This window comes from Cyanistes caeruleus, chromosome 4 (genome assembly GCF_971803275.1).
Source record: "Cyanistes caeruleus chromosome 4, bCyaCae1.hap1.1, whole genome shotgun sequence".
In the NCBI taxonomy this organism is placed as follows: Eukaryota; Metazoa; Chordata; class Aves; order Passeriformes; family Paridae; genus Cyanistes; species Cyanistes caeruleus.
Window position 1 is genome coordinate 81,007,021 of NC_141704.1, and position 14,723 is coordinate 81,021,743.

Below are 14,723 nucleotides of genomic sequence, written 5' to 3' on the forward strand. Positions count from 1 at the left end.
TACAGCCTACTGTCAGAGTTCAGTGCATCATCCTTCAGTGCTGCCTGCAGGACTGCCCTTCCTTTTCCAGGAACGTGGTTGTCTCTCTGTTGAGGCAGAACCAGAGAAATCCACTGTTCTCTCTTTGTTTCCCACTGGGAGCACGGGCTGAGAGCCAGAATCACTGGTCCTTCTGAGGTCTGGGGGAGCAGCAGGAAACCCCAGGATGCTGCCAGCACACCCCCATCAGACAGGTGGTGGAACCATCAAGCCTTGCAGGAGTGGGAGTGACACAGGACATGCCCTTGGAGCCATCAGCCTCACACTTTTCCAGGAACACCTTGTGGAACCTCCCCTGAGCTAGAAATGGGAAGCCTGGGGCTGGCTTTGGTGGGCTGAGTGACTCTGGCTTCCTTCTTCCTTCAGACATTTGTGTGCACCATCTGCCAGCCTGGATCACACCTTCCCTGTACCAGAGACCCTCGTGGGCTCTGGAAATCAAAGAGAAACAAGCCTTCCTGCACAACTGCAAATGCAGCACCCAAAAACCGTGAAAAATAAATAGTGAGGCTTTTTTTTCCCCCCAGTTGTACGTGACAACAGATGCTTTAATTATTTTCTTTGAGGAAAACAAAGAGAAAATTGGATTGAAATTACTACTTTGCTTACAGGGTTAAATCAGTCAAAGGAAAGGAAAATCACGCTGCCTGTGAACCCTGAAATTGTTCAGTACTTGCATTACCCGACAACATGATACTTTTCCCATGGAAAGCTTCACGGCTTTCCTCATCAGGGCACAACTTGAGCACACAAGGGAAGGCTGAAGAATGTACAGATGATGTAAAATCTTGTTACTTCTAAATTTTAGGTACCTCACTCAATAAGACATGAACCTACTTTAACTTGAATGCTATTACCATGGATGGTGTTTCCTCACTGACACAATAACACAGGTACAAAAAATCCTAACTATTCCTCAGATGTAATACAACTAAAACTACCCATACAATCCAAGGTGCCATTTAGGAAAATAAAACCAGAAGATTAGTCTGGCTCCATCCAAACAGACTTTTGTCACCTTCCAGATGAAGAAATAATTTTATATTCTATAAATTCTATAAAATCAAAGAACAATGTTATAGCATTTAAAAGAGAATAAAACTCATTATATAAGGGGACTGCTTACACTGAAAGTTCAGTCAACACTTGTCATGCCCTTTACTAGATTTTTGGAACTCCTGGTTCAAAGGGTTTAGGATGAGCATCTGAAAAGGGGAGTTCATTTATCACATTGTTTTTAGTATGCTACACCTCAGTGTTCAGGAAGGGTCGGCCAGGGGAAATCTACAGCCTTTCCTTTGCTTTTACCCACACCTCATGAATTTTCACTCACACTTTGCCAAGACTCCTTCCCTACTGTTCTCACACAGGGATGCATCCCACACACAAGCAGGACCCATTGGAAAAACCCAACAACCACCCAACCTTCTTCACAAGAAAACTTCAGGGGAAACAAAGCCACACACAGAGACAACAGACAGAAGAAAAGAAGAGTAAGATGTTACTTACTGGTTAACACAGTGATTGATCTTGCTGACTTGGAAACCATATTTGAGTTCACTACCAAGAGAGTGACTATGTAATACAGGCCATGGTATTTGGCATTAAAAACCACAGGGGCAGGTAAAGTGCTATTGAATTCGTCGAACTGGAAAAAGTAGTTCTTGGATTCTCCAGCTATCTTCACAACATACACAGAGGATGAGCTCACCACATCTGATGCCTCCAGGGAGACAATGATACAATTGTCTTCTCGGACAGCAACTTGGAAAGGCTCTGCATTCTGCAAGACAAGAATTAAAGAGTTTGTTGAAGTAAATCCTACTATTTTACTTTCACCTATTTCCCTTGTTATTCATAAGATACTCATGTTATATTTGCAATATAGTTACATCTTATATTCTACAGGAGAGTTAACATCCAACAGGAGCAATTCAGGCTACAAGTCACAGTCAGCCAAAGCCCACAGGTACCTGATTATCAGAGGCCAGTCTCTCTGCATCCTGCTGTGTGTTTTGGTACTCCAGATACTCAATTCCTCACATCCCGAGGAATAAAGCCTCTGTCATCCTTTCATGAGGAAAGGTGAAGTACAGCAGAAGAAGGATGAGATTGTAAAGGGTATCAGGGGCAAGAGGATTTCCAATAAAGCCTCGATGTCATTTAAATCCCCAAAAAAAGAGGTGATTAAATCAAGATTCTTTTATCTTGCAGAAATAGGATCATATATTCCTCAATGCAATACATTCTGAAAGCCTACAAATGAAGAATAATTTTTGGTACTGCCTAAGCTTTTCCAAATGGGTATTGGATTAACCACACTTGCCCATTTCAGCAAGAACCAGGTGATAAGCAGCTCTCACCACTATGTCCATAGTTTTGGCTGCCACTTTTAATTTCCCAAGCGACAGCATTTAATTTTCAACATTTCTTTTATCAGCTAGATAGAATAACATATTCTTTTACTAGTAGAGAGAAAGTAGCAATTTAACCTTGTTTTCATGTATCATGACCGTGTTAAAACACTGCCAGCTGAAAACACTTTCCATTTTATTAATTTCAAACCAGCTGTCAGGAGAAGCACTTGTCCTCTACAGGAATTTCAAAACAGATTCATGCTAATTAATGAGAAGGAAAAGTTCAAGCTTACTTCAAGAGTTGCCTTTTTGTTTATTAGAACACACCACAGCTTATAATTTTTTTTACCCCCCATGAAAGTTATAATATCTGGTGTTTTCAGTTCCCAACTTCACAGTATTTTTTTTGGTTTTTTTCATATTTCACCAGCTGGGAGCTCTCAGGGAAAGGTGGAAAAGCAAGGTTAGTTTGCAACTTCTTCAGTCAAGTTGCTCCTGTACCAGGGAGAGCTAGAGACCTACTTCAGAGGTTAATTCTAGCAGCCTGACAACCTCTTATTTTCTTGTGGTTTTGTGTAGTGGGAGTCCTTACATGAGAACAATATTTCTGGGATTTATGCTGCAAGAACCAGGATCCCTATTTGAAATTCACATGGCATTGCTGACTCCTGGCATCCAAAAAAATACCTCAAAAAAGCCCCATGGGAAAAAAAACCCCAACAAAAATCAAAACCAACAAGCAAAAAAACCCCACAAGAACAACAACAACAACAATAAACCTGCTGGGAATAAAGAATTGGTTGTAGGAGTGTAAGATTTAAAGCAGCAGCCGTTTGTCTCCACATGTATTCATGGCATTATCATTGGGCTTTGACATTTACAGTGTACCTAAGGTTATCCCACCCCATAGGCTTGAGACAAAGGCCCTAAGCAAAGCCACTCATCTGATCCAACAGGAGAGCAAGGCACAAAGCACATAATCAGTCCAACCCAAATAGGATAACCTGTCTAGACAGCTCCAAGCCTGAGATTAAAAACAGAGGCAATGCAAATTCAGCTGCTGATTTGAGGTTTGCTTTAGTTGGTCTTTTAAAAAATTACTTTTAAGTTGTTAAAATGGTATCTGCCAATGTTATCGATGGGAGGATATTTTGGTGCAGAAGCCTGGGTAATTTTTCACAGATGGCAAAGCAATTGTTCCAAAAGGTTTATAATGTAAGAGTACAACTACATAAAAGCTTCCATGTGTTTTCCTCAGCCTCAGCCGAATTCAACAGGCTTACCCTTGAGCAGATCAAAATTCTACATTTCAAGGGGTTCCATTTTGCCTTAAATCCCAGTCTAGCATCTGGGTTCACACAGACTCAAACATTTAACTGGGGATTACGCTTAGATCTGGTCAAAACCAAGTAGAGGTTCTCTTAGCCTTCTTCCTATTTTCTTTTCACTAAGAAAATCTGGATTCAATCCTTCTTCAGCCCTCCTGGTGTGGGAAGACAGGAGAAGGAAGGCACAGGTGAGCTGCCTTTCCAAAAGCACATGCACTATTGTATCACAGAGCCCACGTTGTCTTCCAACACCAAGCAAGGATTTAGCAAGGTTATTCCTACATTCAAGTATAATCCCACAGAAGTCCGTGGGTTCTGACCTTCCACAGACTAGAGAAAAAAGTATGGTGTTGTCTCTAAAATTATTCTGGCCTTTCCCTTGGCCTTGGCACTGAATCTCACAGTGTGGACTCCACCTGCTTACCTCGCTATGAAGAACCAGCCAATAGTGCCAAACGAATTTACACGTGCCAGCAAACAGTTCAAAGCAAGTTCCTTATAGCTGGTTGTACTACAAATCATTTGCTATGCTAATCAAGGACAGCTGGAAATTAAGCATGTAATTGCAGAGTCATGGACATTCCTAGGATATAATTAAATGCTTTCAGAGAATGCTCATATGGGTTTGTGATTTTACTCTTTGATTCTTCCATGGGTATTGTATTAACCATAATGAAAACCATACTTTTATTTTTTCCCCTCAGTGTTTTGGTGAATCCACAGCAAGCACCGTTCAGCAAATGATTCACGAGCCTTCTTCAACAGTTCTCACACATTTAGCATAGAATGCCTCTCCAAGCCAAATAAACTCTCATTTGCTGCTGTTACCTATGACACCTGCCTGGAGTAAATAGCTTTTTTTGAGTCCTCTATCACCTTAAGCACATGGGGATTATGAAGTGATAGCTTCCCTCATCCACGTGCCTGTGTCCAGATGCTTTGGAATGATGCAATTGCAATTGCAATTGCTGCCATGATGCATTTTTTGAGGGCCATCTCTTCAGCAGCCATCCAACCCAGCACTGTGCCCATCTGCAGGATGCTTCCCTCTCCTGAGTGGCCCCTTTTCAGTGACCATGGGAAGGGAAGGTGGAAGAAGTCCCTTTTCCACACCTCTGTGTGCTCACAGGCTTTCCAGCAGCTGCATGCATGGGCCACATGGTTTGTGGGAGACATCTGCTGTTTATTATCCGCTGGCTCTTGAAATAACTTTTAGCCTTTAATTTCATCTTCTAAGACTGGAGCGGCAGATAAGAGATCAATCAAAAGAACTGGCAATTAACATGCCATGAGACAAAATCATTTATCTCCTTTGGACTATGGATTCCACTTGGGCAGTGTTTTAAAAGAACAGACCATTCTGGTCACCATTTCTTCAAGTTATACGAGGTCAGGGTTACCAGCCAGCACCGGGCTTGTGATTTTGAAAAGAAGGCTGAGCAAAAACCTGAGTATTTCCTCTAAGCACCACTGGAAGTGACAAACATGCCCCACTTAACTAGATTGTAAAGCCAGTGTGTCTTAAGACTGACAGCATCAGTATGGTAAATACACATTTCATTACTTCTGGTCAGCTACCTCCAGGATTTAATTTGCTGGTGTCACAGCTTGAGCGGCTGTTTCATGCCTGTGGGGAAATTTGGCAGGGCTTGTGCATTCAGAACCAAATGATTAGCTCCAACTTCCTTCCTAGTTTATTATTACAAGCTCGTGCCACGATAAAGCACTTAGAAGAAAAAAAAGAAAGGAGGGGTGAAGTAAATCCCACAATGTGATGCCTGTTCCCAGTCATTTCCAGCACAGGGATGAGTCATGCTAGCGGAATTTCCAGCCAATAACCAGGTCCCAATTAAAATAAAAAGGAAGGGGAGGCAAGGAGATATACAACACGTCAAATAAACAATATCCAAAGAGTAATAGGAAAATAAATGGTGTGCAGCAGAGCTCAGAGTCCCTTTTTCAGAAGTTTATATCCTCGGTTTATTTCCATATAACATAATGAGTTTTACACATGAGGAAGAGATCGAAGTTGCAAAGCAACTACTAATTTTAAGTACTCTAGCTTTTGAATGTCTCATTCTGAAACACATTGTGCCAGAACCCAATTACCAGAAGTGCAAGCAGTTATAAGTTCTGCTGACTTTAAGAGGAGCTGTGGACTCTCATCAGCTCTGTAAAATTAAACTGCATCTCATTATCTAATGCCAGGCAAGTGCAACTAAAATCCCAAACGAATCTGACTTTCGTCAACTTTTACAGAGTAAATCCTGCACCATGACAGAATTTTCAAAGTGGGCATCTGAAATCCCAAAGCAGGAGCAAATTTTAAAGCTATGAGGATCTATTTCTTAGGTACTGATCACCTACTGCATGATGTTGGACAAAAATAACAAGAAAATATTGAACACTATATCCACACCTCTAAGATGAAATACTGGCTGTTTTGTGAGTGATCCTACTACACTCAGATATATTTTGTCCTGGTGGCCAATAATGCTAATTTCACTCTAAATCACATGGTGACTCATTCTCACCACGATTCATCTTACTTAATATTGGGTACTTAAATGGAATGACTAAGCCAGGATGACCTTTTCAGCCAGAATACCTGTGGATTCATCTAAGACTGGAATTACTTTTGGAAATGCACTAAACAGCCAAAAGGCTGATAGTCCTAGCTTGGCAAGATTGCTGCAGTCCTCTGTCACTGGGTTCACTGAGTCCAAGCCTTACAAAAAAACCACAGCACTGGGATCCAGAATTTAGGATCTTGGCCTCTGCTACAGACTTGCAGTGGTACAACCACAGAAAACACGTAAGAGATAAATAATATTGCAAAATATGGCTTCCTTGGATTTGCTAGCTATCATTGTTAGCTCCTAGAGTTTCAACAAAATAGGTAAAGTCATCCTTAAAGAACATAGGAAGTACATCCTAAGCTTTCCACATGTTCCTGGAGCAGGCTCAGACTTGAGTGCTGACTGCTAGAGGAAAGGATTGTTTGACATGATCTTCAAAAGTGTGAACAAAAATGTCACAGCCTTCTGACAAAAATGGAAAGACACTTGGAGAATAAGAATATCTATTTCTGAAGCTTTTGTTTTCATCTGTATTTTCCCACAGGTTGTGTAAAGATCATCCCTTAGTAAACACTCTTCAGAAGAAATACTCCATGGGAAAAAAAAAAATGCAAATCTGCATACTTAAGATTTTCCATACAAAAAGGAATATTTTAACATGTAAAAGGCTAGTAAAATCTGCAGTTCTCAATAATTTATGGCTTGTGATTCAGGTTAACACATCATTTCTGGCATTCTGCTCTATGAATAGTGTCCTCAGCTCTGTTGCTATTCTGAGTCTCAAAAAGCCAGTAATAACAATCCTCTGGTCATATTTTATAAATGAGCTTCCACATTTCTTTGCTCTGGGAGACAGCTCTAAGGGGACAAGTATTTTTTTCCCATCTCTGCCCACAAATGCAAAGCAGGGGGGTGGGTTTTTTTTTAAGCAAACATCATTCAGGTATGTACAGCCCACCACATTTTGCTGCCATTCTGAAGTTAATAACCTGGAAGGAAAATATTTCTTCACACAATCAACTGCTACTATGACAGCATTAAGTAGATTCCAGAATGCTAATTTCAGTAAGGCTAATATGTATCCCACTGTTAATACATCCAATACTTAATAAATTATTGCTAAATATGTATTTCTAGCCCATCTTTCTAGCACAGAGGGCAAAACCCAAGCATAGTGTTCCAGAAGCCTTGATGTTAACCAAGTTTAAAACTACATTAGGAATTCACACCCAGGCAGACACAGTTTGGTTTCTCTCCACTCTAGATTTTTAGCTTATCCCTAGTACTAAAATTATGTCAAAAAGCGTAATTCTGCTGAAAGAAAATACAATTCTGGTCCCCTTCCCCAACTTAGGTCTTTATGGAGCCTCTGCAATTAAAGTTTAGCCATCCCTTGTGGATGTAGCCAAGCACATGCCAGATGAACCTTGTACTTTAATTAAAATATTTCTTCCCTCTTGAGCCTGTATATGAATAACAGAGAATGGAAAAAGGGCATCACATTGCCTCAAATCCTTTCATTTTACCTAAATGGCCCTTCTCCAGTCAATCCTTGTTCTCTGGGACAAGAATGAGAGCAAATTTCTGCCTGAACCAATGGAAGAATAATCAGAGCTGAACATGTGCCAGGTGGGATGTGCCGGTTGGATCCCCTGCTAAATTCCAAATAAGAGTGAGAAGGGGGAAAGGAAGAGAAACTCCATGTACACATTACCCTAAGAACACACATACTATCCAGCAATTAAGGGCTCTCACAGCACAGCATCCACAGGGCAAAACAGCTGCAGCTACAGCTCACTGACCATCCCAGGAGGAAGGAGCAGCAGAACACCTCGTGACAAGGCTGAAGGAGGGGGCAGAGTGAACAAATGAGCAATAAATTAAGGTAGATTCTGAAGAATTAGAAAGAAGCCTCGCCTTCCATGGTGAGAAACAATCTCTGAGGTGTCTATACATTGCAAAGTGCCCTGCTGGAAGATGAGAAGGAACACTGGAGATGGGGGTTTTGGTGGTGAAGGACAAATTCATTCATGCTGTTCAGCTCCAAAACTGTGCACTCACCTCTGCCAATAATGGAAGTCTGTAATAGAAGCTTCAGATGCTGAAACAGCTTCTGAGCAGCTGCTGGTGCTGAAAGGTGACACCAGGAAGTTACAGAGAAAATTCCTGATGTTCAACAGAACGGGAACACTGATGTTGCATCACGAGAACTATTCCAGCAGCATTGTGCAGCTGAGATGAACTGGGCTGGAGTCAGCTGAATTTCATACTACATGCTTTGGCAGAGATTATGACAGAGGGGTAGAGACTGACCTGGTGGGTGCTACAAGAGTGGAAAATGCCTCAATTTTGAATTTTTATGGTGCATATACACCCTTTATATGTGCAAAAGTGAACTAGTTCTTAAAGGCAGAATGCAGTGCTTTGCTACTTGCGTTATCTATAAAGAGCACAGCTGGGGGGAAGAGTTCTCACTTGTCAGAGAAATTGGAGACCAAAGTGGTTATCAAATTAATTTGTAATCACAAAGCAATGTAAGGGAAAATGGTGGAAGAGAACAAGACTTTCTCTTCCCCCCATGTTGATCTACAATAACAGAACAAAATAGACACGTTGGATTTATTTGCAGGGGCTATTCCAGAATCCTAATTCTTCGTTCCATATCTGCAAATGTTTTTAAAGGGGATTAGGAACCAAAGTGCCCTTAAGTATTTTCAAAATTCTGAGACTGCTAGAGAAGTAATGAAATTGGGATGCATTCACAAAAAAAAAACCAAACAACAAAACCCCCCCCAAAAACCAAACAACAAGAAAAAAACCAACAAAGAATTCCTGTTCCAAATCTGGTTTTGTGACATGAAGAATTCAGAGGCAAATGTGGGGTTCACTTTTCCCCCATCTAAGTCTGCTGACTTCACTTTCATCTGGTGCTCACCTTAAAAAAGTGGTCTGCCTTATTGCTGGTTATTTTTCTATCCCCTCCTGCCCCTCAGCTCTCCAGAAAAAAAGCCACAAACACCCACCACCCTCTCTTCAATGGTCACAGGAGTCATGGCATGGTCTGGAAAACCTAGCTATGCTTAGTTCCCTTCTTCCCTGAGCCATAACTGTAATGTGGCTATAGCTATCCCTGAAAGATTGTTTATTCAGGTTCAAGTACAGGTTGATTTTGTTTCCAGATCCAAAAGGAACCTGATGTTCTGCACTTGATTGCTTTGTGGTGTCCCTGTGCTCTCTAAACTGGCAAGAGATGAACAGACAAGCTGCTGAGATTTTCCTCTTGTTATTTATATATCGTTTCTGCAGATGAATGGTATTTTTTCTTGCTGAAGGATTTGCTGTGGTAAAGTGTGTATGTGTGTGTGATTGATTGTTTTGCTTGGTTATGGGTTTTTTTTTGCTTTTTTCTAACCTGTGCTCAAAGGGAAGCAAGCTGACAGTGCCATTTCCCTGATTACTAGCAAGAGATGGGCTCTGTAACTCTTTGTACAGCACAGGGTCAATTGCAAATCCACACAGAACATTCCAATTGTAGCTACAGCCCGATTTTCAATTCATTTCTACCATGCCTCTAGGCTCAGTTCAGCCATTTGTGGTGATCTGATAAGTTCACAGCCACAGAAGAAAGCTCTGTCACACTGGCAAGGTGCTGCTCAGAAGTCATAAACACTCCCAAACTCAAGCTCAGAGCTTGTCACTGCCACCTTGCCCCGCAGGGATGGCTCCAGCAGGATTTATTTGGTTGTGGTGGATCAAGCATTTAGTTTTTAGCACAGCTGCCAGGGGCTGACTTGAAGGAGGAGAAAGAGAGGAGTGAATACAAAGAGCTCAGGAAATGGAGCCAGAACCCTCAGCTGCTGGAAAGTCCTCCAGATGTAAAAGTGCCACCCCACCCAGAGGAGGAGACTGGCCAGGGGACAATGACTGATGTTGCCTAAATGAGGACACCTCAAAGACCTGCTGGCCAGAACTTTTGTGATGGAACTTCTGCACTTAGTGTGGAATTAATCTGCCTTCATTTTATCATAATAAAAATTGGATGTGGAATCAAATCTTATCATCTAGGTTCCCTCTGTACTCTGTAGGGAGAGATGGATCTGAAGAATATGATTTACCCACTTAACCTTACACGAGCTCCCTTCTGCAGATGCTTGTCCCTCTCTGCACCTTCCATTTAAACATCAAGAGCCAGATGAGACCAGAAACAGCTGTGTGTGGTATGATGGCAGCTGCAACTCTGATTTGTAAAGCCATTTTTATGTATTATGGCTCCTGGTCTTTTTTTGTTTTTTTTTTTTTTTTTGTCCAAATTGATATGATAAGGTTTAAGTTTTGTTTAGCTATTCTCTTTTCCAGCAGTATAAAAGTGCATGATGGCCATGACTGAGCAAGGCAAATAACTTTAAGCACACGGAAGGTCCTACTCAGCAAAAGATGTAAGCATGTCCATAAATCCTTTACCTCTGTGACAAAGGCAGGCCCTGAGAACAAAGAATCAATCAGGAGATCAAGGTCTCTTTTCTGGAGCTGCCAAAGAGTCATAACCCCCTGAAACTCCCTTCTAATTTGTTTTGAGTCTTTTATGAAGTGAGGCTGTTGAAAAGTCATTCAAAGAATAATAAAAGTCTTGGTCTCAGGTGATGCTGAGCCTCCTGTTGTGCAGGTTTAGTGTTCTCCTCACAGAAATTATGATGTGGTCATGTGGTTTTTACACTTGGCAGCTATTCAGTGGCCAACAGGGAGGCAGTCAAACCACTACAAATACATTCATCAGCCTAATATCTCAGGCTGAGGTAGCTCAGCGGTAATGGCATGGAGAGCACACACATCACATTTCTCTCTGGTTTGGCAGCTACGTACCCTGTGAGCGCAGAATTGAAAGAATTAAACTTTTGCCATTAGCTTTCTTTTATATATTTCTCTTTTAATACCTGACAGAGCTTTTCCCCAGGCACGACAATGGCTAGCCAGGCAAGAGAAGGCTTAATAAACTGAGAGATGAAATCAGCTGAGAAAAAGCTGTGCGGAAATCAGTGATGAGAAGTCTGTTCCCTGAAGTACAACTGACAGTAAAACCAAAATATAAATTCTCAGAATGATGTTTCCTCATTTTAACTCAGGATGCTAAACCTCTGTAGTGTCTTCTGAAAAGGATGAATTTATAAACAGCATAACCTTAAATGAGTCAACATGGCCTTTCCCAGACATACACCACAGTAAATATTTACTGAGCTTTATTTCATAGGCATTAACTCATTGCTAATATAAAAAAGCTTTCAGGCTGCTAGACAATGTGCTGTGCAATCCTACCATTCTGACATTTAAAAATATGCACAGTTCAAAAGTGATAATGCCTTTCTTTCCTAGTTAGCTTCTAGATATGGGTTCGCCATATATTTGTTTATGCTGTAATTTTCTTCTTCCATTTTATGAAGTATTTTTGTTGCCAGTGAAAGAGAAGGATAAGGATGAAGGATGATGACATGGATTTTTATTTTTCTTTTGTCTTCTATTTAACTCACAGTATGAAAGTGGTGCTTTCATACATAAGCACTGGTCATTTTGAATTATACTAATCCAGGCAAAAATACATTTAGCCTGGTCTGACTGCCATTTGCAGGTCTTAGTGTGGTAATTTCTCAATAACTGCAGTGTAAATATACAAATCTCCCTTATCTCATCAACTCCTGCACTTCAAATTCATGCAGTACATGCATTCCCTGAGGTCTTACCCAACTCTTTGATGGAACCAAAGTATTTTTCATGTTCCTCCTGGGAGCACACCTGCCTGTACTTTACAATTACAAAACTGACGTGGCTCTTTTGCCTTAAATGTGACCATAAAAAGTCACCAGGAAAGTTTTGTAAATGTATCTGGTGTCCTATAACGCAGATAAATACCTACAATATCCTTCAAAACACCAGAACTGGGCACTAAGGTATTTTTCATGTCAGGTTTAATGTGCACTCTTACACCTCTCCATCTTCACAGCATGGTCCTTCATAGATGTACAACAGAAGATGTAAGAAAAGGCACACTGGCAGCCCTGAGCCCCTGTGGTAACAGAAGCAGCTTCATCTCCAAGCCAAATGAGCGGTTTCTCTTAGTTATTTATAGCCCTCTTAAATTTTAATTACTTTATTTACTTCTTCTCTGCCAGGTCCCTACTGACAGCATTCAGTTTTCTCTCCTCTTCCACTCCAGTGTGCTCTTACAGCAGTGAAAGCTCTTTATTATCAGTATCAGTCTACAATGTTGTTTCTCAGCTCAGGTTTGCTCTGGATGCAATTTTTGCCACCTAACTCAGGTGCCAGGAGAGCCAATGGACAGAAGCTCCTGCCCAAGCTGTTTCCCACCATCCTTTAGAAATTTAAAGCAGCAAAGAAGGAAGAAGGCTGATGTTTCTTTGGGTTCTGTTTCTGTGGCTGACAATAGGTTACCTCTGTTGTAACTCTTGCATGTTTCTGTGATGATTTCTCAAGTGATGATACAAGTGGGCAGAGCACACAGAAGAAACCTAAAGCTTAGTGAGTCATGGAGTTTTCTGTCCACCCCCTCCAGACTTCAGAGGAGAAACTCATTGCCCAACAGCACCCTGAGCTCCCTGAAATTCACAGCAGCAAAAGTCATTTGCAAGCAAGTTTCTCCACAGCTTAATGAAACACCAGCAGCAATACACTCTGCACTCTCTGATTTCAAGCACTAGGCAAAACTGACTTAAATTACCACAAAGATTAGGACCATAAACACAATCAGCTGGCATAGCTCAGTCTATAAACAAAAAATGCATTTACCTATGGTGACAAAATGAGCCATGCTGTCCTTCTCTCTGCTGCTGCAAACACTTAGAGAGCATGCATGTGAAAGTGAACATTCATGCTTGCACAAAGTATTTGCATGTTTGTAATCAGTTTGACAGTATTCTTCTTTCTCGCCTTATTAGCTCTTCATTCAGTCCTCACACTTTGCATACCAAAAAGGCAGAGAAAAACATCAACATCCTTTTAAAGTTGCACACAACCACAGAATGGCTACATAAATAAGAAAATTAGACCCAAAGACTAGAGACCACGTTCCAAAGAGCAGCAATATCTTAGTATTGGCCACAATAAAAAGAGAAGCTGGGGAAATATTGGATTTTTTTTCCCCATTTGTCTCTACTTGAAAGAGGGGAAAAAGGAGACATGCATGACTGATGGTAATGGAAAACCTATTTGTGTCCAATTCACTGGAGAAACAGTACAAGGACATATCATCCTTGTAAAATAATTTGTCCTGTATTCCTTGAGCCAGATGAGAGTCCCATTATGTACAAAACAACACGTGCAGATGAATACAGATTTGGGAGATCTGTTATTCTCTCAATACACTGTCTTGGTGTAACCTCTGTCACGAAAAAAGCCTCTTTCCAAGTGCCTCACTCTGTCATAAAGTGTGACTTTTTGGACTAACCTAGAATAGATTTGAAAGTGCACAGCAGCACCCAGGAGTCATTCATGATGAGGGCTCTTGCTGTGAAACAAAACTGGCACATGCTCCTGGAAGCTACAGCAATTAACAAGTGTGAAATCAAAAAGTCACACCACGCCGATTGTTCGCGAGGCGCGCAGAGCAGAAATAGAATGAAACAGCTACATCTTCATAGCCCTGGATGGCTCTGCAATTCAGAGGGATCTTTATGAGCACACAACAGTTTCATTCCCTCAGATGAGGCTCTGATGTATTTGAACTTCTCAAAATTTTCCTCTTCACACCGCTACGAGATACAAGGTGCTCTTATCTCAGACGCTGCTCATTATTAATTCCCTGACCTGACAAGCTTGTGGAGGAACAGAAGATTTTTGACATCTAAAGAATGATTATGAAGTGACACAGGTATATGATATCATATCTAAGATGTTTTTTTCCTCTTGTAGTGCTAAGGAAAAAAAACCAAAACCACAAAAAACATGCCCAATAGTGTGCCCAGAGCACTGGAGCCTCTTCAGCCTGCAAGCCAGTGTGCTGCCTCTAAATTTCAAGGGCTTACAGAGCAATTCCATCTTCCACATCAAACAGAGTAATAAAATAAGACTTAAAAAATAATTAAAAATTAAAAAAAAAAAATAAAAAAATAGAAATAAATAAATAAGCTTTGAGGCACCATTCTCGGTTGAAATCTGCTACAATCACATCACAAATAATCAATTCCAAGCACACGAAACGATGGCTCTGCCAGGAAGAAAGCAGTCTGCATCTGCACGTGGTAAAACAGAAGCTGGAAGATGAAGACCATGCTTGGTTTATTAAGCTGTCCTTGAAAAGCCAGGAGCTCTCATTCTGATGCAGATCAGAAAAACACTGTTGCCCAATCTGGCCTAAATACTACTGATGTTAATGTTGATTTATGTTTGTTAAGAAACCTCAAGTATTTTACCTG

The 14,723-nt window shown here is 41.0% G+C and overlaps 1 protein-coding gene across 2 annotated transcripts in view; it reads right to left on the reverse strand.

The window, feature by feature from the left end:
- The window catches only part of PTPRO (protein tyrosine phosphatase receptor type O), a 143,481-nt gene that overhangs the window by 62,570 nt on the left and 66,188 nt on the right, over positions 1–14,723 (reverse strand). For both annotated transcript variants that reach the window (XM_086886000.1, XM_086885999.1), the window contains exon 2: positions 1,549–1,822. In XM_086886000.1, the coding sequence (XP_086742126.1) occupies positions 1,549–1,822 (274 nt within the window). The remainder of the gene's footprint in view (positions 1–1,548; positions 1,823–14,723) is intronic.